The sequence below is a fragment of the Microcaecilia unicolor genome, chromosome 1 (genome assembly GCF_901765095.1).
Source record: "Microcaecilia unicolor chromosome 1, aMicUni1.1, whole genome shotgun sequence".
Taxonomy (NCBI): domain Eukaryota; kingdom Metazoa; phylum Chordata; class Amphibia; order Gymnophiona; family Siphonopidae; genus Microcaecilia; species Microcaecilia unicolor.
The window spans coordinates 62,066,368-62,094,081 of NC_044031.1; the positions used below are offsets into that span (position 1 = coordinate 62,066,368).

Below are 27,714 nucleotides of genomic sequence, written 5' to 3' on the forward strand. Positions count from 1 at the left end.
TGAAGTCAAAAAGTTGAAGCCAATAGGTCAGTCTCTGTTTCCCTTTCCCATTCAAAACAAAGCAAACAAAGCAAACAAACAAACAAACAAACAAACCTATAAGACGCTGCATCCACGTTGTCAATCTTTATTGTTGGTAGCATTGTTTTATTTAACCTCACTTATATTTTCAAACATGCTGGCTTGTGCAGAGTACAGATGTACACAGAGGAAGTATAACAACGGAATAACATTTCATAGAGTAGTAGCTTTGTTATAAATCGTAATCAGTGTGTCATTTGGAGAGGCTGGTTATTGGGACACCTGTGTGGTGGTGGTGGGGGCGGAGACCTGTGTGGCTGTGGTGGCGGGGACCTGTGTGGCTGGGGGGGGGGGGGGGGGGGTGACGCAAACCGAAAATGTTTGGGAACCACTGCCTTAAGGGCACAGTGCAACCTCAGAATGATCAGTATTTTGTAATATCAAGCAATGGTGCTCATGTTCAAACTTCTGGTCAAACACACTCCTACTTGAGGAGGGACAAGAACTTCTGAAGCATTTCTCAACACAGAAGTTGAAACCAAATCAAAAATGAAAACAAGAACCAGCTCAGGTCTCAGGGTGGGTCTCTGGACTGGTCTCATTGGACTAAAGCAGCATTTCCCGAAATCAGTCCTGGAATAACCCCTTGCCAGTGAGGTTTTCAAGATATCCACAATGAATATGCATGAAATTGATTTGTATAGACTGCCTCCAATGTATTCATTGTGGATATTCTAAACACCTGACAGGCAAAGGGGTAAGTGCAGGACTGACTTGGGAAACACTAGACTAAAGGAAGGACAATTAGCAGTTAAGACCAAAAGATTTTCCTTCCTGATCATCCCACCAGACCAGTTCAGAATGCATGGGATGCTGAAAAGCAATATTCACTTTGGGCATGATGAAGACACCCTGGCTAAAAGCACTGCTGTCCCAAAAACAGTACTCTCTGGCCTGAACATCCAATCTGTAAAACCTTGTAAATAAACGTAAAGAAGATTGAGTGGCAACTTTACAAATTCCCACGGAGGAAATGTCTCAAGATTCCTAAGAAGTTGCCCATGAAGCCACCAAGCCCCTGGATGAATGAGCTTTAAGACTGAGAGGAGGGTCTCAACCTTTTATTAAAATCAACCAAACTACCTGCATCTCAACCACCTTACAATTGTTGCTTTTGTAGCAGCTTCACCCTTTTTTGTCCACCAAAATCAAAAAGAGTCTGATTTGATATTCATTTGTAACTTCTATGTACTGGAGTAAAACTCTCCAAACATCAAAAAACGAATATTATAAACTCATCTCCCCAATTTTCTCGGTGGGATGTTGGAAGTTCTAATCCCTGGTTCACATTTTTTTTTAATTTTTGTTACATTTGTACCCCGCGCTTTCCCACTCATGGCAGGCTTACATGGGGCAATGGAGGGTTAAGTGACTTGCCCAGAGTCACAAGGAGCTGCCTGTGCCTGAAGTGGGAATCGAACTCAGTTCCTCAGTTCCCCAGGACCAAAGTCCACCACCCTAACCACTAGGCCACTCCTCTACATGAAAGGCAGAAGCCACTTTCAGCAGAAAGGAGGGAACTGTCCTAATTAAAATGATTGCTTTTGTAAAACAGAAAAAAAGGATCCCAACAAGAAAAGGCCTGCAGCTTAGAAATCCTCCTAGCAGAACTAGCTACAAGGAAAATCATCTTCAAGGTAAGATCCTATAAAGAAGCCCTATTTAGAGATTCAAATGTTAAATTAAGTCCCAAAGCAGTAGATTGAGATTCCACAGTGGAACTACTAGATACAATGGAGGATGTAAATGCACAGCCCCCCTTAAGAAACCACACCACATCTGGATGAGAGCCGAGGGAAATGCCCTCCTGGCGGGACCAAAATAAAAAATAAAAAAAAACCCACACACCAATGCCACTACTTGAACCTTTAGGGAAGCTAAGGCTAACCTCTTCCAGAATCTATCTTGCATGAAAGACAAATATTAGGACACTGTTGCTCAAAATGGAGAAATTGTCTTATGACACCAAGCCTGAAACTCTCTCCAGACTCTAGCGTAAGATGCTAAAGTCAAACATTTCCTGGCTTGTAAAAGTATGGTAATCACTAACTCTACATAACCCTTTCACCTGAGATACAACCTCTCAAGGGCCAGGCTGTAAGACAAAAGGGAGAGGCCTCATTTGGAGTACTGCGTGCAGTTCTGGAGACCGCACCTACGGAAAGATATAAACAGGATGGAGTCGGTCCAGAGGGCGGCTACGAAATTAGTAAGCGGTCTTGAATACAAAAATTATAAGGACAGGCTTATGAACCTCAACATGTATACGCTGGAAGAGAGGAGGGAGAAAGGAGACATGATAAGAGACGTTTAAATATCTCAAGGGCATTTATGTACAGGAAGAGAGCCTTTTTCAAATGGAGAGCTCTGGAATGAGGGGGCATAGGACAAAGTTAAGAGGAAATAGGCTTAGGAGTAACCTAAGGAAGTATTATTTCACAGAAAGGGTGGTGGAGGCGTGGAATGGCCTCCTGGTGGAGGTGGTGGAGTCGAGGACTGTTCCAGAATTTAAAAAGGCATGGGATAAGCATGTGGGATCGCTTAGGAACAAGGAACAGGAAGAATTAAGGGTTAGAAAGGATGGGCAGACTGGATGGGTCATATGGCCTTTATCTGCCGTCATGTTTCTATCCTCCATGATAGTTGGCTCTTCACAGAGGAGGTCCTTCTCTTGTGGTAACTTTAGAGCTTCCTCCATCTGTAAACAGACCAAGTCTGTGTACTAAGGGCATCTTGGCCAGTTTGGTGCTACTAAATGAGATGCTACCTTTAACACTTGGTTCACAAGGGGCCAAGGGGGAAAAATGTACAATATCTCTACTGAAGGCCAGGTTTGGAAAAGGACATGCTTCTTGATTTCTCCACCAATCGAAGTAACATGGTACTTTGGCATTGTGGTAGAACGCCACTGAGCCCTTTGCTGGTCTTCCCCAGCACTGCATGATCATGGCAAAGGCTTTCCTCAACATGTATACACTGGAAGAGAGGAGGGAGAGAGGAGACATGATAGAAACGTTTAAATATCTCAAGGGCATTTATGTACAGGAAGAGAGCCTTTTTCAAATGAAGGAGAGCTCTGGAATGAGGGGGCATATGACAAAGTTAAGAGGCTTAGGAGTAACCTAAGGAAGTATTATTTCACAGAAAGGGTGGTGGAGGCGTGGAATGGCCTCCCGGTGGAGGTGGTGGAGTCGAGGACTGTTCCAGAATTTTAAAACGGATGGGATAAGATTGTGGGATCGCTTAGGAACAGGAAGAATTAGGGGTTACAGAAGATGGGCAGACTGGATGGGTCATATCTGCTGTCATATTTCTAACTCACATTCTTCCAGGTCCAACATGTCTGCAGAGGAAGTCTGCCTGAGCATTCTCGGTCCCTGCTATACATGAGGCTGACAATGCCTAAACATGCATTTTCACTTAATTGAGCAGTCCTTTGCTACTGCTTAACTCTTTGTTCCCCCTTGATGATAGACATAAGCCACTGCTATACCATTGTCCAAAAAGACCCTGGCTACCTTGCGTTGTGAAAGATATTGGAAAGCTACCAAGGCTCTTTGAATAGCTTGAGTCTCTAAGCAATTGATCAACCACAACGCTTTGATCATTGACCAGCATCCATGGGCCACCTGATAGAAACAGTGAACCCCCAATCAGACGAGATCTACATCCAGTTAGGACTATCCAATTGGGAGATTCCAAGGAAGCTCCATTTGAAAGATTCTGAGAAGTAAACCACCAGCAAATACTGGATTTTGCTTCATTCATCCAAGGTAGTCGGGTGTCATATAACTGATGCTCAAGCAACCAGCACGAGAGAAGACATAATTGAAGGGGATACATGTGTGCTTGGGTCCACAGAACCAGGGCTAGAGCTGCTACCATAGACCCCAGCATTTCCATATAATTCATATTCAAGGGACTCTCTGTCTCGTAAGAACTATTGTAGCTTCAAAATTCTTTGAGTTGGCAACTATACTTTGCCCAGACTTATATTGAAAGAGGCCCCTAGATTCACTTTTTACATCGTGCTGGTTCCAGTTTGCTCTTGTCAAAACTGACTACCCAACCCAGAGACTGCAACAACTGGAGCAGTTGGGCCCTAGCTTGTTGACTCTGTTCTATCTTTGCTCTGGCCAAAAGCACCGCTGCCCCAAAAGCAGTCTCCTAAATTGGGATTAACCAAAATCCACCATCTGCACAAATCCATTGTGCCATTACTATCATGACTTTGGAGAACGTCTGAAGCGCTGCCCCTAGACCCCAAGTTTATTGCCTAAGGTTGGTAGTGCTTTTCAAGAATAGCAAATCTTAGAAACCTTTGATGAGGGCTCCATATGGGGATGTGCAAATATGCCTCCTTGAGATCCACAGTTGTTAGGTACTCCCCACACTTACCGCAGCAATGAGCGATTATAGTTTCCATGTGGAAGTGTAAACAAAACTTGGACAGAATGACTAACTGATCTCAAAAATCAAGAATTGGCCAAAAGCAGTCTTCCTTCTTTGTCACTATGAAACAAATGGGAGTACCTTCCCATTCCTTGCTCATGTTCACATACAGGAACAGCTGCTCCCAAGGACAGTAATCTCTCCAAGGTGGATTTGACAGCTTCCCTTTTGGTGGAGTGAGACAATGAGAGATTAAATAAGCATTTGAGAGATGGTGGAAAAACTCCACCTTGTAATCTCTTTTGACCACATCCAGGACCCACTGGTTGGTTGTAATCTGGGTCTACTCCTCAAAAAATGCCGACAACTGATCCCTATTCACTCTGTTGAGGAGTGAATCTTCAAGACATCATTGTGAACCTCTAGAGATACTAAGTGGTTTCGGTCTTTGGGAGTCCTTGCGGTCAAAATAAAAGGAAGTCAAACTACTCCGAAAAAAAGGAATACTGTAAATAACCTTCTCCTGGCAGGACTGTATCTCTGACTCTCGGAATATGGATCAGTGTGGTGCCCCTTGACAAGAACTTTGGACCTGGTCTTCCAGAAGCCTCTGCAGCCTTGATGCATTATCTGCCAACCAATTTCACAGTGTCTTCATGCTTTGATTGTTCCGATTGCTGAAGCCAGCACAAGCAAGCTCTAGACATACAGGCACCACATACTGTAGCTTGAAGATCTAAAGATGCAAATTCAAAAGCTCACTTAAATAAGGACACCAGCTTCTGATCTTGCAATTCCTTAAATGACATTCTACCATCAACTGGAATGGTTGTCTTCTTAGTAAACTGCTGTCACCAGCGTCTACTTTGGGACATTTGAACACTTTTCTGTTTAGGAAGCAAGGGTAGAGCTTACTCGTAGCTCTTCCCACCCTTAGCCCTAATTCCAAAGTATTCCACTCTGCTGAGAGCTTGGATAGTTTGATGAAACAGGAGCCTTAGGTTCCTTATCTGCTGTCATTTACTATGTTACTATATGTTATACCCTCTAGAACAGGGGTTCTCACCCAGTCCACGAGACGCACCAAGCCAATCTGGTTGTCAAGATATCCATAATGAATATGCATGAGATAACTTAGATTTGCCTACATGCATACTCATTGTGGATATCTTGAAAACATGACTGGCTTGGTGTATCCCGAGGACTGGGTTGAGAACCTCTGCTCCAGAATAAGGTTTCCAGAAGATCCCAACTCCTGGAGTACCAGTTCTGCAATACTTAATGCTTCCAAGGCCTGTGCACCTGGTTAGGATCTCCACCAACATCTCCTGATTGGCAAATGCTAATGCCACTACAGAGGGAAGGCAGCCGATGGCAGAAACTTTGCGGCTTTAAAGCCGCACTGCGGAACAAAATAAACAAGGTCTGAACAGCACTGACAGAAAATATAGTCACAACCTGTCTTGAGGTAAATTTGACAACCAGAGCACTCCCTTAACCCTGTCCCCATTGAAAGGAAGTACTCACCCTCAAAATACAAGGGCCTCTACCAACATAGGGGTGGGAAGCAGTAAAGTCAGGAGCTCCATCCTGTTACCGCTTATCTCTGTGACCAAGAGTTTAGTTCAAAGACACCGATTCTTTTAATTGCTATTCTGTCAAAGGAACTAAATGACAGAAAAAAAATCAATAAACTACCACTGCAATTTAATAATTTAAAATACTTGAAATACCATGATTCTTACACAAAGAGGTTTACAATAAAAAATAAATATACAGTGGGGGAAATAAGTATTTGATCCCTTGCTGATTTTGTAAGTTTGCCCACTGACAAAGACATGAGCAGCCCATAATTGAAGGGTAGGTTATTGGTAACAGTGAGAGATAGCACATCACAAATTAAATCCGGAAAATCACATTGTGGAAAGTATATGAATTTATTTGCATTCTGCAGAGGGAAATAAGTATTTGATCCCCCACCAACCAGTAAGAGATCTGGCCCCTACAGACCAGGTAGATGCTCCAAATCAACTCGTTACCTGCATGACAGACAGCTGTCGGCAATGGTCACCTGTATGAAAGACACCTGTCCACAGACTCAGTGAATCAGTCAGACTCTAACCTCTACAAAATGGCCAAGAGCAAGGAGCTGTCTAAGGATGTCAGGGACAAGATCATACACCTGCACAAGGCTGGAATGGGCTACAAAACCATCAGTAAGACGCTGGGCGAGAAGGAGACAACTGTTGGTGCCATAGTAAGAAAATGGAAGAAGTACAAAATGACTGTCAATCGACAAAGATCTGGGGCTCCACGCAAAATCTCACCTCGTGGGGTATCCTTGATCATGAGGAAGGTTAGAAATCAGCCTACAACTACAAGGGGGGAACTTGTCAATGATCTCAAGGCAGCTGGGACCACTGTCACCACGAAAACCATTGGTAACACATTACGACATAACGGATTGCAATCCTGCAGTGCCCGCAAGGTCCCCCTGCTCCGGAAGGCACATGTGACGGCCCGTCTGAAGTTTGCCAGTGAACACCTGGATGATGCCGAGAGTGATTGGGAGAAGGTGCTGTGGTCAGATGAGACAAAAATTGAGCTCTTTGGCATGAACTCAACTCGCCGTGTTTGGAGGAAGAGAAATGCTGCCTATGACCCAAAGAACACCGTCCCCACTGTCAAGCATGGAGGTGGAAATGTTATGTTTTGGGGGTGTTTCTCTGCTAAGGGCACAGGACTACTTCACCGCATCAATGGGAGAATGGATGGGGCCATGTACCGTACAATTCTGAGTGACAACCTCCTTCCCTCCGCCAGGGCCTTAAAAATGGGTCGTGGCTGGGTCTTCCAGCACGACAATGACCCAAAACATACAGCCAAGGCAACAAAGGAGTGGCTCAGGAAGAAGCACATTAGGGTCATGGAGTGGCCTAGCCAGTCACCAGACCTTAATCCCATTGAAAACTTATGGAGGGAGCTGAAGCTGCGAGTTGCCAAGCGACAGCCCAGAACTCTTAATGATTTAGAGATGATCTGCAAAGAGGAGTGGACCAAAATTCCTCCTGACATGTGTGCAAACCTCATCATCAACTACAGAAGACGTCTGACCGCTGTGCTTGCCAACAAGGGTTTTGCCACCAAGTATTAGGTCTTGTTTGCCAGAGGGATCAAATACTTATTTCCCTCTGCAGAATGCAAATAAATTCATATACTTTCCACAATGTGATTTTCCGGATTTAATTTGTGATGTGCTATCTCTCACTGTTACCAATAACCTACCCTTCAATTATGGGCTGCTCATGTCTTTGTCAGTGGGCAAACTTACAAAATCAGCAAGGGATCAAATACTTATTTCCCCCACTGTACATATGGAAAAGAACGCCATCAATAATAGGAAAGACATACTCATCCTAGGCCAATCACCCTCCACACATACATAAGATAAAGTGCTAATTTCTACATCTGCAGATCTTCCAATTCCCTCAGCTTTGCCTAAAAGCTATTTTAAAAAAGTTTTCAATCCCACTCTAAATAGTTTAGGCGAGGGTCAGGCCTCTGTCCTTAAATCTATATGGAGTTGATTCCATAACATAGGGGCCTTCCAAAAACAAACAAACAAAAAAAAGCACACTCCATAGTCACCGTTAGCCACAGCCATAAAAGGTAATAAGAACAGGGGAGGGACCTGGACTCCTTCACGTTTCCTTCCCGAGGAACTACAGCCTGATGTTCTATGAGTTCCTGTCCTGGCAGTTCTGTTCAACACTGGTGACCGGCTCTCCAACCAGGCCCAAGAGCTATCTTACCAGCCCAGACATGCAAGGGCTGACCATCACTATCTGCAGGGGAGAGAAAACACTGGTGGGAACTTTTTATAGTACAGAACTCACAGCTCTTAAGTCACAGTCTTCACATGGTGGTTGACGGACATAACTCATATGTTCTGGACTGGTCTGGTGGAATGAAAAAACACGATGCATTTAAGATGCTAAGTTTAAAATGCTGAGGATCTTCCTCCAGAAACTGGATCACTTTTACAACTCTTAAGGTACAAAGACAGATATGAATCCTGCTCAAGCACTTTTGGGAAAAGTAGGCATAGTCACACTAGGGAGGACGCTGAACCATATCAGGAGCCCCCTGTGCTACTTTGAGGTGAAAGATTATTCAGAAAAAGATATTGGCTCCTTCAGGGGCTTCTCAGCAACAAGGGGAACTTTGGTAGCTCTGGCGTGACAAGACAGGTCATAGCAGGAGCGATCTGCACAGCCCACTATTTCAATCCAGCCCTAGAGGAAAGACAAAATAAAAGATTTGCTCACATTAGTTTCCAACTGTTCCGATGTTATACATGTCACAAATCTGTTAACATTCTGAAGACATGGAAAAGCTATGTGTCTCGTTAGAAAATTACCCTCTTAGATTTGTAATGTCAGTAGTTAAGGAATTTACCATTAATACTGTCTCAGGCAAGGAATATAACTAAGAATAAAAGAGAATGAAACGATGATCCTTGCTCCGACAACTAAAACAAAAAACAGCTATGCTTAAAGTGGCAAGCATGAATGTCAAACATAAGAATTCCATTCTCAAGAAACACGTACAAGTGTATGAAACTACAGTGACCTCACTATTTGAGGAAGTGGGAAATTCTCCCCTCCTTCTCCCCCCACCTATAGAGCCATATCTTATGGTGTATCACTCACATAGGAAGTTTTAGCCTCTGCGTCCCAGCAGTCACAGGCGTAGTGAGCCATTTCGTTCTCCATGTGCTGCCGGAAACGCAGCTTATCAGGAGAGATGCCCACCTTTACCAAGTAGAGGTAGATTCTGCCAATAAAATACCCTAACACAGTATTGTTAATCACACCCTGGAAATAAAAAAGACAAGACTTATTACTAGCATCCAATGCACAGATTCCATCAGTCAGTTGCTCAACCAAAAACCTCATATTACACTTTCACATCAGCTGTCAATAGTGCATCTGTGTCTGCTGTAAGTACACTAAAACAGACCTATTGTAGAACACTACACACCCTCTCCGTTACTTATTTTAAAAAAAGTTCATAATGTCCAAACAGCTATTTGACTTTATAAACAGAGTGACCATACAGCTCAGTTTCTGGGGTCTAGGACAAGCCAGTCCAAGGTTTACCCAATTGGTCAAGAAAAGCGAAAAAGGAGAAGCAAACCTCACGTGACTGTGAGCGACAAACAAAACAGTGAGGTGGGTACGAGAAGGATATCAAGTAGTCTTTATTGGAACAGCTAAAAGACGACCCAACATGGCCATGTTTCAGCCCGAAGGCCTGCCTCAGGGGTCTGATGGATCTCTGATGTTATGGCAGAAATGCTTAACAAGAGTATTGTCAAAGTCCTGGCTGTAAAATCCTTGTGATATCTTCAATGAGACTGGAGCGCTAAATTGCAGTGGCCATCCAACCAGCAAGAGTAGGTGACCCTTTGCAGTACTCGCATCACTGACTCTTGCCAGTTGGACGGCCAAGGCAATTTAACGCTCCAGTCCCACTGAGGATATCACAAGGATTTTACAGCCAGGACTTATTGGGAGCCATCTAGGGTGCACCTTTCCTCTTCTCCATCACTGAGAATTTGGAGTACACCGCCAGCAACAGAGAAGAGGATCTGATGGTAAAAAAACACTAGGACACAATCTTGGGATCCCTCCAAGCGGTTGAGTCAAACTTTAGTTTGACTCAGAACCAGCTGCTTATACCCTCCCCCACCCCCCAACTAACAAGTCTTACCACAGATGAGAAAGGCTCAGGACTGATACTCTATTCCACACTCTTTTTTTAAAGGTTGTGCTGGAAAAGGAGAGCTCCACAGGAAAAAAGGGAAAGGTGGAGAGAAATAGTAAATTTGCAGGGCACCAGAGATAGGGGATCTAAAGACCTCCAAATATGACTCTGCAGACTCAAGCCACCCGCAAAGCTTAACTGGGGACCAACTGGACAAGTAGCAAATCACTCAGAACCAGAGGCTGAAAAGTGTGCCCATCAACCTGCTGGAGATAGAAAATACTAAGGAGTTAGACTGGATGCCGAGAGAGATGTCTCGGCTCAGTTTTCAGTTCTCTATCCCCACCTGCTGGTTGATGGACACAACTATCCCACAGGTTCTGGAATAGTGGGAAGCTACGTAATGAAAAACTTCATTTGGCATGCCCTTACCTGCTGGACAGCATCTCCGAGTCTCATTCTGTGTGCAGACTCTCCGCTGACCTGGGCTTTAGAAGAATAAAGGAGGATGGTCAGGTCTGCCACATTCTCGAATTTGGGGTGATGCTTGTCATTGGGGTCCACAAAGTGTTCAATCTCTGCCATGGTAAATTCCCTAAAGAACCGGAGCAATTCCATTAGGAATTAGATGTATAACTTGTCCAAAACACAACAGAGAGCTGCACGGGGACAGAAATTTCACCCATCCCCGCCCATGCTCAGTGGAATCTAACCCGTACCCAACCGTACCCACTAAGATCCATTTCATCCCCACAATTAATCTCCTCTATTCCCACCTGCACGAGTCAATGCTATTTACTTGCTCACAGCCCTCTGTTTCCTTCCAACCCCAACAGTTTCCTGTGATATTTTTTGATGGTATTCACTATTCAACCAATGAGTTTTCCAAGCCTCAGTCTGGTGTTCCAGCTGCCACTCTGGGCATTCCAAGCCTCATATTGGAGTCACTGGAGATTTTGATTACACTCCCGTGGGAATCCCACGGCAACCTCTTTCATCCCCGTGGGTACTGTGGGATTCCTGCAATCCCCATTCCCATGCAGCTCTCTAACACACACACACAAAATGCCTGGAAGCAGATGCAAATGTTAGCTATGCCAAATTATAAATTACAAACCTAGCACCTCAAAAGTAAACAGTGCCTGTTTAAAAATATCTCACATGTCTAGAAGCATATAAACCCTCACACCAGCAAGTCTATACACTTAAAAAGTTGGAATCTGTTAAGATAGCATCTTAAACATTCATCAGCTTAACAAAAAGATATCATTGTCCATATTTTTTTAGAACATTTTGAGGGTCTTTCAATAAGCTGTACTAACATTTTTTTAGCTTGCGCTAAAAATCAGCTGGTGCTAAATGTTGAGATGCCCATTATATTTCTATGGGCATCTTAGCTTATAGCGTGAGCTAAAAACACTAGTGCACCTTACGAAAAGGCTCCTTTTAATTACTAGTAACTGCAAAATCCCTTGAATCCTGACAGTCTCTCTGGCAGTGATGGCTTTGAATCTGATAAGCAACTACTGAGATTAAGAGAGCTCACTGGTGATTCAAATAAATTAAACAATTTCACTGATCAATGCCCATTCACGGTTAATGTAAAATAATGCAATGAGAATGCATGGATAAGAAACTTACATGTTCCTACCTATTCATGAGGTAAAAAGCTCAAATAAATTTAATTCTTTTCTTGACTAGCTTTAATAAGTTAAAAAACTTTTAAATCGGTAAGTGTGAGATACACTCCCTTCATGCGTTCCCCTTTATAAGCAAAAGTACATACCAAGAATGTAGATACCGAGATAGCTGGATGTACTCTATTTCTACTCCAAGACAACTACACCACACAGTGGCCTGAGCATTGTCCGTCACTAATAGCAAGGCTGAAATCCACAATTTCAGAAGGAAATTGATCTATGTAAGGTTTAGAAAGGAAAGCAAAGGGGGGGGGGGGGGGGGGGGGGGGGGGGGGGGGAGGGCATTGTAGGGCCTGCTTCTAAAGAAAAGAGAAAAAAAGCTTGATATACCTGACCCGGATAAGCCCTGAGCGAGGAGAGATCTCATTCCTAAAAGAATTCCCAATCTGAGCAGCAGCAAATGGTAGTTTTTCTTGGTTGAATTCCAAGAGGCGCTTGAAATTGAGGAAGATTCCCTGTGCCGTCTCTGGTCTCAGGTAACTGAAAATTCAACAGAGGGGGAAAAAAGAAAAAAAAAATAGGACTGAGCCATAGCTTCTGTTTTAGTGCAGAATTGAGTTCAGAGTTCTATTCCCACTTCCATCCCCCTTTTTTCAAGCATTGCTCAGATTTAATACAAGAAATATATTGTGGCACAAGACAAACTTTTTCCCCTCAAAGTATCTAATCAAACATTTGAAAGCAGCAGCAGAACAAGCACTATATCAACATGGTTTCGTTTCACTACTCCAAGGTAGTCAAAGGTAGGGGTGAAGGGCCTGCATGGATGTGCTAGAAGGAGAGAGAACCATTCATAGGAAGCACAATTTTCAAAAGCCATTTACCCAGGTAAGTATCCATTTGTTAAAAAGGGCTGTAAAAATTCCCCACCCTTAATCCAACTAAATGTAAGCACAGGGTCCGCCCTTCTGGCTGCAAAAGAAGACAAACCTGGGGGAGGCAACTAATGCACACAAGACTGCTTTTTCAAAACCTACATGCTTTAAATTTTCCCTTAAAGTGACCACAGAAAGAACAGGTGCAGATGTCCAAGCATATTTTGTACTTGTGGTAATTTTAAGCATGTATTTGCTTAAAATTACAACAAGGTAAAATTAAACATGTATTCGCACTATGAAAGCTGGAGTTTAAGTACCCATGGACTTCACAGCCAAGTGGGCAGTTTGAAAATTGTTCCCAGAATGCAGGCCAGCCACCATTTCTACGGCCCTCCTTGGAGAGCTGAACACCATATTTCCAAAGTGAGGTCTCTATTATTACTTCCCTCTTCCTGCTAATACTTCCTAAATCAGAAAAGCATACAAAGAAACCTCTCAAGAAAGGGATCTGTAGTCATTCATTTACATTGCACAGTTTTGTATGAGCTATCTTGCCTGTTCCCTACTTAGCATGGGGCCTGAGCCAGCATTACCAAGAGACTGTTTTTCCACATATGGGCTTGAGAGGGCTTTGATGGCAACTCTAGAAGTGGGAAAACGAGACCAATGCCGGATAGGCTTCTACGGTCTGTGTCCCATATAGGGCAAAATGGATCCAGATGAGATGGAGTGGATTTCAATGACAAATCCGATAGTTGGGAAGTAGGGCCAGTGCAGGACAGAATTTTTTTTTTTTTTTTTTACTGTATGAGCCCTGAAAATAGCAAGAACAGATCAGGAGCAAGTATGTGTATTTTATACCACATTTGTATTACATGCTATGAGCGCGGGTGATGTATATCTCAGAAGGGGAGGGGAAGACACAGTAAAATGGAACTTAACAAGCAAAGGGGTCCTTTTACTAAGGTGTGCTGAAAAATGGCTTGCAGTAGTGTAGGCGCGGGTTTTGGGCGTGCGCAAATCCATTTCTCAGCGCGCCTGGGATAAAGGCCTTTCCCCCCCCCCCCCCCCGAATATGGACGTGCGTCAAAATCAAAATTGCCGCGCGTCCATTTTGGGTCTGAGACCTTACCGCCACCCACTGACCTAGCGGTAAAGAATCCGGGCGGTAATAAGTACATAAGTAATGCCATACTGGGAAAAGACCAAGGGTCCATCGAGCCCAGCATCCTGTCCACGACAGCGGCCAATCCAGGCCAAGGGCACCTGGCAAGCTTCCCAAACGTACAAACATTCTATACATGTTATTCCTGGAATTTTGGAGTTTTCCAAGTCCGTTTAGTAGCGGTTTATGGACTTGTCCTTTAGGAATCCGTCCAACCCCTTTTTAAACTCTGCTAAGCTAACCGCCTTCACCACTTTCTCCGGCAACGAATTCCAGAGTTTAATTACACGTTGGGTGAAGAAAAATTTTCTCAGATTTGTTTTAAATTTACTATACTGTAGTTTCATCGCATGCCCCCTAGTCCTAGTATTTTTGGAAAGCGTGAACAGACGCTTCACATCCACCTGTTCCACTCCACTCATTATTTTATATACCTCTATCATGTCTCCCCTCAGCCGTCTCTTCTCCAAGCTGTATAGCCCTAGCCTCCTTAGTCTTTCTTCATAGGGAAGTCGTCCCATCCCCGCTATCATTTTAGTCGCCCTTCGCTGCACCTTTTCCAATTCTACTATATCTTTCTTGAGATGCGGCGACCAGAATTGAACACAATACTCAAGGTGCGGTCGCACCATGGAGCGATACAACGGCATTATAACATCCTCACACCTGTTTTCCATACCTTTCCTAATAATACCCAACATTCTATTCGCTTTCTTAGCCGCAGCAGCACACTGAGCAGAAGGTTTCAGTGTGTTATCGACGACGACACCCAGATCCCTTTCTTGGTCCGTAACGCCTAACGTGGAACCTTGCATGACGTAGCTATAATTCGGGTTCTTTTTTCCCACATGCATCACCTTGCACTTGCTCACATTAAACATCATCTGCCATTTAGCCGCCCAGTCTCCCAGTCTCGTAAGGTCCTCGTAATGCCCGGCGCGTGTCCATTACGCGCGTCCAAAAATAAAAAATATCTTTCAGACACACGCCAAAAATGAAATTACCGCAAGAGCCACGCTGCAGTTGGGCGGTAATTCCATTTTGGTGCTTGTTGGGCGCACACAGACGCTTAAGCGGCTTAGTGAAAAGGGCCCCAAAATGTTGTAATACTGTTATTGGATTGTTGGTTCAATGACAATGTGATAATGAATGTGATTGTTAGACAGACTGGATGGACCATGCAGGTCTTTATCTGCTGTCACTTACTATGTTACTATATGGCCTGGCTTTTCAGCCCCCACTGACTTATGTAAATGAAGTCCTGCAATAAATATTTGCACATGGCCCTGCATCCCTCTCATCCTCCACAAGCAACCCCTGAAACGCTACCAACCAAAAGAGCACAAAGAAGTAAGTCTTAACAAGGCAAGACAGACATTTAAAAAGGTCATCTTGCAGTTTTCTCTTTAGCTGCTCTAATTTCCTTTCCCAAGAACACAAGCCACCATAGTAACATAGTAGAAGACGGCAGAAAAAAGACCTGCACGGTCCATCCAGTCTGCCCAACAAGACAAACTCGTGTGCTACTTTTTGTGTATACCCTACTTTGATTTGTACCTGTGCTCTTCAGGGCACAGACCGTATAAGTCTGCCCAGCACTATCCCCGCCTCCCAACCACCAGCCCCGCCTCCCACCACCGGCTCTGGCACAGACCGTATAAGTCTGCCCAGCACTATCCCTGCCTCCCACCACCGGCTCTGGCACAGATCGTATAAGTCTGCCCAGCACTATCCCCGCCTCCCAACCACCAACCCCGCCACCGGCTCTGGCAGAGACCGTATAAGTCTGCCTAGCACTATCCCTGCCTCCCAACCACCAGCCCCGCCTCCCACCACCGGCTCTGGCACAGACCACGTAAGTCTGCCTAGCACTATCCCTGCCTCCCAACCTCCAGTCCTGCCTCCAACCACCGGCTCTGGCACGGACCGTATAAGTCTGCCTAGCACTATCCCTGCCTCCCACCACTGGCTCTGGCACAGACCGTGTAAGTCTGCCTAGCACTATCCCTGCCTCCCAACCTCCAGCCCTGCCTCCCACTACCGGCTCTGCTATCCAATCTCGGTTAAGCTCCTGAGGATCCATTCCTTCTGAACAGGATTCCTTTATGTTTATCCCACGCATGCATTCATTTTAACGGTTATCATACAGCAAAAACAGTGGGGTTCCAGCAGCATACTGCCTTAGATCTATTACCTACCCTGGCATGTTCCCTCCAGGACCAATGGAGGTCTGGAACATCAGGTTGAAAGACATGGGCGGGGACAGGTCATTTCCAGAGGTGGGAGACTTGACTTCATATTTCAAGAATAAATCAGCAAGCTCTTGCTGACCATAGTTGTCCATCTAACAGCAAGAGTACAAGATTGTCAGCCTGCACATGTGAAAATAAGAACCTTGATTTTCTCAGACTTTATTGCAACTTTGCGTTTGAATAATGTATCACAAGAATACTCCATGGATTTTTTAGAAAAAGGTGAAAAATGAACAGCATGTCTCCCACCATAAATCACCCCCCCCCCCCCCCCCCAACTCCTATCTCTAAAAGAAAACAAATAGACTTAGGCAGTCCTCAGAAAAATAATTAAGGGTACATATTTTAAAATTTCCATACTGGCCTGCTCACAAAATCAGAGCACAAAATGTTAGTGGAGGCTGAAACATGGAAACAAACCCTGTAAAGTGAGGGTGGGATGATCCTGCCCCTTTAAAGAGTTCCCCACTCTCCACAATTCGACGAGACCCTGGTTCCAAGACAAAGGGCAGATGTAATGAACTTTACAAGATTTCTTGCCTGCCAGGCACTCTACAAGTGTTGAAATCATATCCTGTTTATTTATTTTAAAATTATATATACCACCTATACCTAGGTGGTTTCCATAGAAACATTCATAATAAAATATTACAAACTAGGTCAAAAACATAATGACATCACACAACAATAAAAAGGTCAAGTCCAGTATATGGTGTAAAAAAAAGAAAAAAAAAGAAAAACACAGTCACAAACAAATGTGATTTTAAAAGTTTTCTGAACTGTGCAATATTGGAACAATGATGATGCTGGCCAGATAGCTCATTCCATAAAGAGATCCCAGCATGGTGCAACCACGTCAAAACATCGATAGAAAGTCACATAGCAGTCTCCGACCTCAGTGCACATCTTGGATGGTTAACGTTCAAAGCTTGCTTTAAATAAAATGGAGCAGCAACAAATAATGCCCGATTGTCAGCACCTTAAATTGTATTCTTTGCACAACAGGAAGCCAGTGTAATAATAAGAGCAGGTGTTACAAGGGAAAACTGACATACCTACTACTGTTCGAGCAGCCATATTCTGGACTACCTGCTCTCTAGCGAAAATTCACCAGGGGCGGAAGAAAGTCGAAATCCCACTATGAGAACAGAAGTAGAGAGATAGCAGGAAGTGAGCCGATGACTCAAGAGACCAGGCCAGCAGTCTGTGATCTTAAATAATTTTATTGTTAAAGACTCAACACAGATCTGTGTTTCGGCCACAGGTCTACCTCAGTTTGGACAAATAAGTAATTCTTCAATGAAAGGTATTCCTTGAGTACTGGAGCAAAAGGGTTGGTCTTTAAAAAGGCCCTTGTTGAGTATCAGTATAAATGCTGAATTTTTTTTTTTTTTTTTAAATCTCTGATCAAGCAACAGTGCTCAAGGAATCCCTTTCATTGAAGAATTACTTATTTGTCCAAGCTAATAAGACTCCTGAGGCAGGCCTGTGGCCAAAACACAGATCTGTGTTGAGTCTTTAATAATAACATCACAGAATGTTGTCCTGGTCTCTTGAATCATCAGCCCACTTCTAACTGTCCATGTACTACAAGTTCTCTATGCAGGCCATTCAGCTGCCCATCATGGCAAATTTGTGCACAGACTTGGCAGGTCACATGCACAGCTGGAACACACATCACTTGTTCTCAGCCAAGCAGCCCTAATGTCAGAGACTGGCCACTACACTGATGCTGCCCTTCCAAATGCTCCCCCTTAAAAGAGCAGGCACTTGCAGGCTGGTGACTCAACAGCCATTAACCCACAAGCTCCTGTGCCTTTAAGGTGGCAGAATCTCACAGGCCACACTGCTGCTTAGTAGCTATACTGACTAGTGTGTGCCTTGGCAAGAGGGGATAACAGAAGCAGCAGTGTGGGTGCAGATGCTAGAAGCAGTGGTGGCCCAGATATCAAGTATGGGGCAGGACCAGAAGGCCCTTCCTTAAGGTAGGGAGAAAAAAAAAAAAAGACAGACCTAAAAAACTGGAGGAAGGAAGGAGATGGAAAGATGCTGGAAGACAGACTGGAATGGAGACAGAAGGAAACTAGGAGGACTGAGTGAGAAATAGTGAGGTCCCTCTGTTAATACCATGCCCACCTGAGTTGGGAATAAATAGCAACTTCACCCTCCAGCACTCTCCCCACTACCAATCTGATCTCCCTAACATTTACCCTCAAATTAAACAGTTATATTTGAAAGTGTAACTATAGGTGAAACATAAAAACCAAAAGGTAGTTGACCATGAGGGGCATAATTGAAAGGGACTTCCAAGTTTTGATGAGGATGTCCTCGCAAAACGTCCCCATCCAGGGGCGGGGAAACCCGTATTTTCAAAACAAGATGGGATGTCCATCTTTCGTTTCAATAATACAGTTAGGGCTGACCAAATCCTGAAATTTGGTCGTCCTTAGACTTGGTCGTTTCTGATTTTCGGTGATAATGGAAACCAAGAACGTCCATCTCAGAAACTACCAAATGCAAGCCATTTGGTCGAGGGAAGAGCCAGCTTTTGTAGTGCACTGGTTCCCCTGACATGCCAGGACACCAACCGGGCACCCTAGGGAGCACTACAGTGGAATTCATAAATTGCTCCCAGGTACATAGCTCCCTTACCTTGTGTGCTGGGCCCCCAACCCCTCCCCTAAACCCCACTACCCATAACTGTACACCACTATCATAGCCCTTATGGGTGAAGGAGCACCTACATGTGGGTACAGTGGCTTTGTGGTGGGTTTTGGAGGGCTCGCGGTTTCCTCCACAAACGTAACAGGTAGGGGGGAATGGGCCTGGGTCCGCCTGCCTGAAGTGCACTGCACCCACTAAAACTGCTCCAGGGACCTGCATACTGCTGTGATGGAGCCGAGTATGACATCTGAGACTGGCATAGAGACTGGCAATCAATATTTTTAAAGATGTTTTTTGAGGGTGGGAGGGGGTTAGTGACCACTGGGGGAGTAAGGGGAGGTCATCCCAGATTCTCTCTGGTGGTCAACTGGTCATTTTGGGCACCGTTTTGTGCCTTGGACCTAAGAAAAACATGACCAGGTAAAGTCGTCTAAGTGTTCGTCAGGGACGTCCTTGTTTCTTTCAATTATGGGTCGAGGACATCCCAGTGTTAGGCACGCCCAAGTCCCGCCTTCGCTACGCTGCTGATACACCCCCTTGAACTTTGGCCATCCCTGCAATGGAAAGCAGTTGGGAATGTCCAAAATCGGCTTTCGATTATACCGATTTGGACGACCCTGTGAGAAGGACGCCCATCTTCCGATTTGTGTAGAAAGATGGGCATCCTTCCCTTCAAAATAAGGCAAAAACACATCAAGCACGTTATCAGGCTTATTTTTGAAAGAGAATGGCGCCCATCTTTCAACACAAATCGAGAGATGGGTGTCCTTCTCCCAGGGTCGCCCAAATCGGCATAACCAAAAGCCGATTTTGGGCGTCCTCAACTGCTTTCCGTCGCGGGGACGACCAAAGTTCACGGAGGTGTGTCGGAAGCATAGCAAAGGCGGGACTGGGGTGTGCTTAATACATGGGCGTCCTCGGCCGATAATGGAAAAAAGAAGGACGTCCCTGACGAACACTTGGCTGACTTTACTTGGTCCTTTTTTTTTTTTTTTTACGACCAAGCCACAAAAAAGTGCCCTATATGACCAGATGACCACCGGAGGGAATCGGGGATGACCTCCCCTTATTCCCCCAGTGGTCACTAACCCCCTCCCACCCTAAAAAAAAAAATTGTTAATATTTTTTCCAGCCTCTATGCCAGCCTCAAATATCATACCCAGCTCCATGACAGCAGTATGCAGGTCCCTGGAGCAGTTTTAGTGGGTACTGCAGTGCACTTCAGGCAGGCAGACCCACGCCCATCCCCCCCTACCTGTTATACTTGTGGTGGTAAATGTGAGCCCTCCAAAACCCACCTCTAGGGACGACCATCTCTAAGGTCGACCTAAATGTTGAGATTTGGGTATCCCTGACCGTATTATCGAAACAAAAGATGGTTGCCCATCTTGTTTCGATAATACGGGGTTTCCCCGCCCCTTCGGGATGACATAGGGTCAAACTAGCTAGTTATAAACCAGGAGATCTGCTTGTGCCATTCCCACTGATCCCTGCTCAGACTGCAATCTCTTTGGGGATACAATGTTCACTGTGTACACAGTGTACAATTTTCTGTACTATGCTCCTTTAAAGATTACATATTAAAATTACAAAATCAAGGAGTCATGTGAAAATTTGGTCATGCTTGTTCCTCCCCTTGTTCACATCTTGTCTCCTCAGTTCAGTCACAGTAATGAGGCCGGCAGTGCCTGACGTTGCTGATCTCGCACACATCAATCAGCAGAGTCAGGAAAGTATGGCCCACTCATTTGAAAATGCTTGTGAGTGGCACAGAGAGTTTTGACAGTGGCTGGGATTAGAGCTCGAGATGAGCAGTGATGGTGTGTCTCTGGAAAGATCTTCCTAGGTCAGGGCTGCCAATGCCTTTCATACAGTCAGCATGGTTAACACACAAATATAACACAAAATCACAATCCTACGTTAAAATAGGGCAAATTTGAACTGCTTTGCTTCAAATTCAAAGCAGCCTGGCTCAAGACACCCAGGCAACAAAGGGGGAAAAGCAGGCCTTTTTTTCACCCTAAGATCCTGCTAAAACCTAAGGAAAACCTGACCAATAGAAAACCAAAGTCAATTTTGCATAGATCTGTTGCAGGTTTTGGCAGCAAGTGGCCTCCCCTCTTAAGGGGGCAAATTTTCAAAAGCTGTTTACCCAGGTAAACAATGATTACCTGAAAAAAGGCTATCTGGCAACTGCTACATCCTAAGCCATCAAAATTATGCATGCAGCTGCACAACACCCATGCTTCTGGCCATCAGGGGGTTAATTTGATAACAGGGTGCCTGTTTAAAAAGTCCAAAAAGGGGTCTATTCTATAAAAGGTAAAATTAATGCTATGTGACTTCATAAAATAGATTCCTACAATGACCCCTAGAACTGTTAAAATTTTCTCTTGTACAAATTTATATTTGCTCCAAAATGTGTAAATGTGTGTGCATATATTATACACACTTTCTATTGTACGTGTATATTCTGGAAATCACCAGCTGCTCTACCCCAGGTATCCCCAAACTATGTCTCTGGGAATGCTCACAAGTCATTTTGTTAACACATATATTTGTGTACAAATACTGAAGTTGCACAATTTAATAAGAGCCCTATTCTGCTTGCAAAGCTTGTTTTACGTACAGAAATTGCATGAATGGTGTAAGAAAATGGGTGAAGGCAGGCAGAGAGAGAGAATGAGAATGAGTATGGGTGAAGGCAAAGGGGTCAGAGAGAGAGAATGGGTGAAGGCACCGGGGGGGGGGGGGGGGGGGGGGGGGGGGGGGAGAAACAACATGAGAGAATGAGTGAAGGACCCTCCAAAGCTACAGTACCTGTTCAAAAGCTGGTGGGGTAGCTGAAGTCCTGCCAGCTGAAGAAATCCACTGCCTGAGTCATCCCCTTCCTCCTTGCACTGCTGCTTCTGGAGCAAGGAAGTTAGCGGGGTGCCTACAGCTACCAATGCTTGCAATCCCCAAGCATGCTAAGTTCATGCATGAACTAAGCATGCTCGGGGAATGCTGGCATTGGCGGCTGGAGGCACCCGTTGACTTCCTCGCTCCTGAGGCAGCGCAAGGAGGAAAGGGACGCTTTGGCAGTGGATTTCTTCTTCTGGCTTTTGCATCCCCACCAGAAAAAGTATGATATTTAATTGGGGGGGGGGGGGGGGGGGGGGAGGGAGGAATAGGAAATGTGCATCCTTCCAGTCCATTCCTATGCCCCCCCCCCCAATGAACAGTAGGCTATGGCCCAACTTTAATTGCGATTCAAAATTATAATAAAAATGAGGCCCTAATAGCAAGTATTCTTTTTCCAAAATGTTTATAAAGCAGGGGTATCAAACAATTTTTTTTTTCGGGGGGGCTGCTCACATTCAAGTTAAGCTCACAAGAATCTATATAACACACCTAAGGGCGACAGTGGTGTGGAGACCAGCAAGTCTGTCCATAGGATACTCTTCAGAGCTGGGACAAACTCCTGACACAGGTCTGGTTAGCTGAGATGCTCAGTCAGGATTAAGATTTCTGATAAATTAACTATTCCTTAGTGTTCCACAGGTCAGTTCAGAACCTGTGGGTCATGTCCATCAACCATCAGATGGAAAAGAGAAAACAGTTCCTCATGATTGCACAACCCATGGGCCATTTGTCTACTGTGGTTTTTTAATCCAGCCTGCCGCCCTTTTCCCCCAACCCTAGTAATCTGCTTCAATCCGACCGCCACCAAAAGCATCAAGTACAAGCAGCAACATATTCCCTAAAACCTCATCAAGACCCCTATCCAGCATTTTTCTTCCCTCCTTCTTTCTGCTGTTGCTGCACCCCCACTCCCTAACGCAAAAGAGTACTAAAAAAAAAAAAAGAAAGAAAGAAAAAAGTATAAGCACAGGGCCTTTTTAACACATTCACACCTCGAAGGCCCTGTAGGTCACAGATTTATTGACACATCAGATGGGACAAGCCCTTTGAAGTCCATATAGGCTGAAAAGGCCCACACTTACAGCACTAGTGCTACTATCACCAGTGTGATGAAATGTCAGCCGTAGCCAGAGGGGGGAGGGTTTGGGAAAAAATGCTGGTAGGGTGGATCGGAGGGGCATTACAGGACCATGTGCCAGGGGTGTAAGAGGAAAGGGGTAGGAGATGCTGGTCAAGGAGAAGAGGGAACTAGAAGACGGGAAATAAGGACAGAGTGAGAGAGAAGATATGCTAGATGCAGTGAAGAAAATTGAGGGCTGAATATTATGGAGTGAAATCTGAGTTGATAAAGAAGAATAATGGAAGCAACCTAAAGGAAAATATAGTAACAGATATGGATGTAGGGGAGAAAATGAAAAAAGGAGAGAGAAAAATGGAAAATGGACAGAAGACCCAGTAAAGAGGGTTAAGATACAGCAGAGGAGATCTGGGATTGGGATATGTCAGTTTTACTTTTATATTTTGCACAGTACAAGGGGAAATGAATCTATGTGTTTCTCGGGTGCTGCACTATACGAGTCAGGCTTCTTCGAGTTTCAGTTTAATTTGCGTCTATATATTTCTACAGTCAGAGACAACAAGATTTATTCTCTGCCTCTCTACCCAAGGGGGAGTGAACTGGGGGGGGGGGGGGGGGGGGAGAGAAGAGGGGAAAGCCAAATACTTGAAGGATAAGGCATTTTCTCAATAGATGAATGCATTTGGAAACGTCCACCTTATTGAGGATAACCCTAAGTTTGAAGGTGGGCTAGTGGTGATGAATGTCACTGAAACATACTGGTCAGCAGTTCTGTGGCCCCACATGGGTGGATAACTGGCACTTAAGCTCATTTGCATCAAAAGTGGTACCCGACTTAAAAATTAGTAAAGACCACTGTTCTATAGTATCATTTAGGAAGCTCAGGGCTGTAAAAGTTAATTTGTACAGGGTGACTGAAATACTTAAAACCCCACAGTATGACTGTACTACAATACTGACCTAACCCCAAATGCGAGCGAGAGCTCATAGCTTTACTAGTTCACCAGCATGTAACTCTTTCCATCACTCACCCACCTTTCCCCAATCAAAGCAGCTTACCTGAGTCAGGACATTTTTCATTTCTGTTTTCTTCTCTATTGGACACTTCTTGTCTGACATTAACTTCTGCAAATGTGCTGAAATGATTGAAGGCACAAGGTCAGTTTATGCTGAAGCAACAGCACTGTAAGGCTTCAATGCTACCTACCTACCCCAGAAGAGAATGATTTGGTTCTAGGAATGCCATAAAGGGTGATGTTGTCACACTGCTGCACAGTTACATCAATGACGCTATGAACCCCTAAACCTCTACAGGCACCACATGGCCATTTCATTTATTGACAGGCCAGGGTGCAAGTCAATTATCTCAAAAAAAAATGGGCTTCTTCCACTTTCTGGAGGTATACTCAAGGCAATGGGAAAAGAGGGAAGGAAATCAAAAATAAATAAAATGAGAAAAGAGGCTTTACAATATACTCATAAAGCAACTGCTTTTAGTTCCATTACTGTTACAATTTTTCAGCAGACTCATGTTTAAAATTTAAGGTTTTACCCTTTAAGAGATGGTCCGCTCGAAAGTACTCTCCATTTTTCACATCTTTCACCATGAAGTCAGCAAACTTATCAACATGGCCCGATGTCCTAAAGACAATTAAAAATAAAAAAAACAAAACAGCTATACTCAAACACAGTTTGGTATTTTTAGGGTCATACAAGAGCTCAATCTTATGTTTACTAAGTCACGTTAGTGGTTTCTGCGCAGCACTGGCGATACAGCCCATTCAAAGTGACTGGGCTGTGTCAGCACTAGCACATAGTAAAGTCACACTAGTGGCTTAGTAAAGTCCAGCGTTACAGTGCACATGTTACATTGCTCTAACTTTTGAAATCATATGTGCTAGAGAAGCATCAACCATATATTATGCCTTGTAGAAGTCTTCACAGCCTTGCATATTTTTTCCACATTCTGCAGTCTAAAATACATAATTCAAAATGAATCAAAGAAAGAGTTTGTTTCACTGACCTACACAATACACTACTCTTTCCACATGAAAACCACAGAGAAAAATGTAAAATGCAATTAAGAATGAGAAACTAAAAGTATTGGTTGCTAAATCTTCACACCTTTTGAGAAAATAAACCCAAAATTAGCCCTTATCTACAAACACTGCCTTGGCAAGGCCCATAAGTCAAATGAAGCCCACTTGTGTCAAGTCACAATAGTGAAGCTGATTTGAGTACTTCTGAATGAAGAATCAAGCTGTTTCTGTTTAAGAGAATTTGAAGCCAAGGTCTATACATGCTAAACATGGAACTTCAAAAAGAATTCTAGAATAACATTATTCAAGGATACAGCTTTGGGGGAGTAATAATACAATCTCAATATAGTTGAATAGTACTGTCAGGTCTATCAATGAAAACTGCAAACGGTTTGGCATTACAAAACATATTGATCAGGTTGCTCTTGCAAAGTCGGTAGCCATGGATTAAAGAAACAAAATGTTGAGCAAAGTCACTTTGAGGCCTAAAATCATTTTAAAAGAATGAAGAGAGGTCTCTACTTGAGGATGGGGAAAATATTGAATGTTCAACAATTTCAAGATTGCTCCACAAATATTGCTAGCATCAGATGATTTCAAGAAGAAAAGCTACACAATGTGCCACACAGTGTTTCCAAAAACACCACACTTGGGAGACACTGCATGCAAGAATGTGGGAAAAGGTTTTGTGGTTTGATGAGACAGAAACGGATCTTTTTAATCTCCATGCTAAACTATATGTGTGGCAAAACATATAGTGTTAACTACAGCACATGAAAGTGCCCTATGCAAAAATGTTTTTTTTTTTTTTTTCAAAACAACAAAACCACCATATACAAAGAGCTCAAAATTAAATGTTGATCCTATCAAAGAAAAATCAATGTATAGGTCTTTATAGCCAAGCATAAACAACTGAGATCTTTTTCTCAATTAGACATATATGAATTGTAACATTTTGAGCTTTTTGCACATAGTTGTTTTGGTGTAAAATATAACACATCACCCCACTAACACCATCCCTATAGTAAAACATGGTGGTGACAGAATTATGTTGAGGGGACTATATACCTGGAATAGACTTCCTGAATCAGTAAATCAAAACTCCAACTCTGGCCATATTCAAATCTACGCTAAAAGATCAACCTTTTTTGAGGCTCCTTTTAATTCCTAACTCCTTATTCACCTGTTCAGTACCTGTATCTGTTTTAATCACTCCCAAATAAGTAATTCCCTATTCTCTTATTTGTCCTGTTTGTCTGTCTTAAATAGACTGTAAGCTGTGTTGAGCAGTGACTGTCTCATACGTGTTTAGTGTATAGTGCTGGGTACGCCTAGTAGCGTTATAGAAATAAATAGTAGTAGTGAAGTTTGTGAAGACTGAAGGAAAGATGGATGGTGCAAAGTATTCAGATCCTAGAGGAAAACCTTTTCCAGATGCAGACCTAGGGACCAGGGAAAGAAGGTTCACTTTTTCAACACAAAGCAAAAAAAAAAAAAACAATGGAGTGGCTCAGCATGAAGCTGAATGTCCAAGTGGCCCAAAGTCCAAACTTAAATCCAACAGGGAATCTGTGGCAAGACTTGAAGACTGCAACCCACAAATAATCCCCCGCCAATCTGAGTTTCAGCCATTCTGCCAAGACGGAAGGGCAAAAAATGCACCATCTGCTATATAAACAGGTTAAACTGTTATACTAAGGTGCTCATTTTCAAAGCATTTAGACTTACAAAGTTGCATAGAAACCTATGGAACTTTGTAAGTCTATGTGCTTTGAAAATGAGCCTTTAAGTGACTCATCATCATTACTGCTACAGAAGTGGCTTCCACCATGTGTTGAGTCACAGGTTGTGAATACTTAAGGAAATCAAGACTTTCAAGTTCTCCTATTCCTTCTTACTTATTTGCTTTTTCATGTGATAACTCCTACATTAACGCTTTTTGAAGTGCATTTTTAGACCAGAATGTGAAAACTGTACAAAGGTATGAAGACTCACACGACACTGTACTTGTTTGTGACTTGAACTGTGGGGGCTTCAAGTGTGCTCTTCCAGGTTTTCTGCTGCTCTTCCAGGCAGTCTCAAATTATTACAGCCACTGTTATGCTTATGTCACCTTTCTACGTGGATGCTGGCAATTATATTTTTTTACCTAAAAGCCAACTATGCTATCAGACTCATTTTTGAAAGAGATAGACGTCCAAAAAGTGACATAAGTCAGCATTTGGACTTCCATCTCACAGAAACGTCCAAATCGGTATAATCAAAACCCCATTGGACGTCTTTCTCCGAAGTCCGTCAGAAGGACGTCGAAAACTCAAGGGGGCGTATCAGGGGCGTTCCTCAGACTTGGACGTCTTTCAATCATAATGGAACAAAGTAAAAACGTCCAGGACTAAAACTTCGATGTTTTAAGATAGACCTGTTTTATTACGAATAAGGCACAAAAAGGTGCCCCAAATGACCACTGGAGGGAATCGGGGATGACCTCCCCTGACTCCCTCAGTGGTCACTAACCCCCCCACCCCCAAAAAATGTGATGAAAAATATTGCTTGCCAGCCTCTGTGCCACTCTCAGATGTTATACTCAGGTCCATCAGAATAGCATGCAGGTCCCTGGAGTAGTCTAGTAGTGGGTGCAATGCAGTGCACTGCAGACAGGTGGACCCAGCCTCCTACCGCTCCCTACCTGTTACAATTGTGGAGGAAACTGCGAGCTCTCCAAAACTCACCAGAAAACCACTGTACCCACATATAGATGCCCCCTTCACCTGTAAGGGCTACGATAGTGGTGTACAGTTGGGGATAGTGGGTTTTGGGGGGCTCAGCAGAGAAAGTAAGGGAGTAATGGTCAG

At 43.8% G+C, this 27,714-nt stretch overlaps 1 protein-coding gene across 1 annotated transcript in view; it reads right to left on the reverse strand.

Annotated features, from left to right (window-relative positions):
* The window catches only part of GARS1 (glycyl-tRNA synthetase 1), an 87,637-nt gene that overhangs the window by 22,452 nt on the left and 37,471 nt on the right, over positions 1-27,714 (reverse strand). Inside the window, exons 5-11 of the mRNA XM_030197864.1 lie at positions 24,376-24,464; positions 23,883-23,959; positions 16,124-16,269; positions 12,273-12,422; positions 10,675-10,837; positions 9,186-9,350; positions 8,661-8,768 (exon numbers count right to left, since the gene is read on the reverse strand). Coding sequence (XP_030053724.1) covers positions 8,661-8,768; positions 9,186-9,350; positions 10,675-10,837; positions 12,273-12,422; positions 16,124-16,269; positions 23,883-23,959; positions 24,376-24,464 — 898 coding nt within the window. The remainder of the gene's footprint in view (positions 1-8,660; positions 8,769-9,185; positions 9,351-10,674; positions 10,838-12,272; positions 12,423-16,123; positions 16,270-23,882; positions 23,960-24,375; positions 24,465-27,714) is intronic.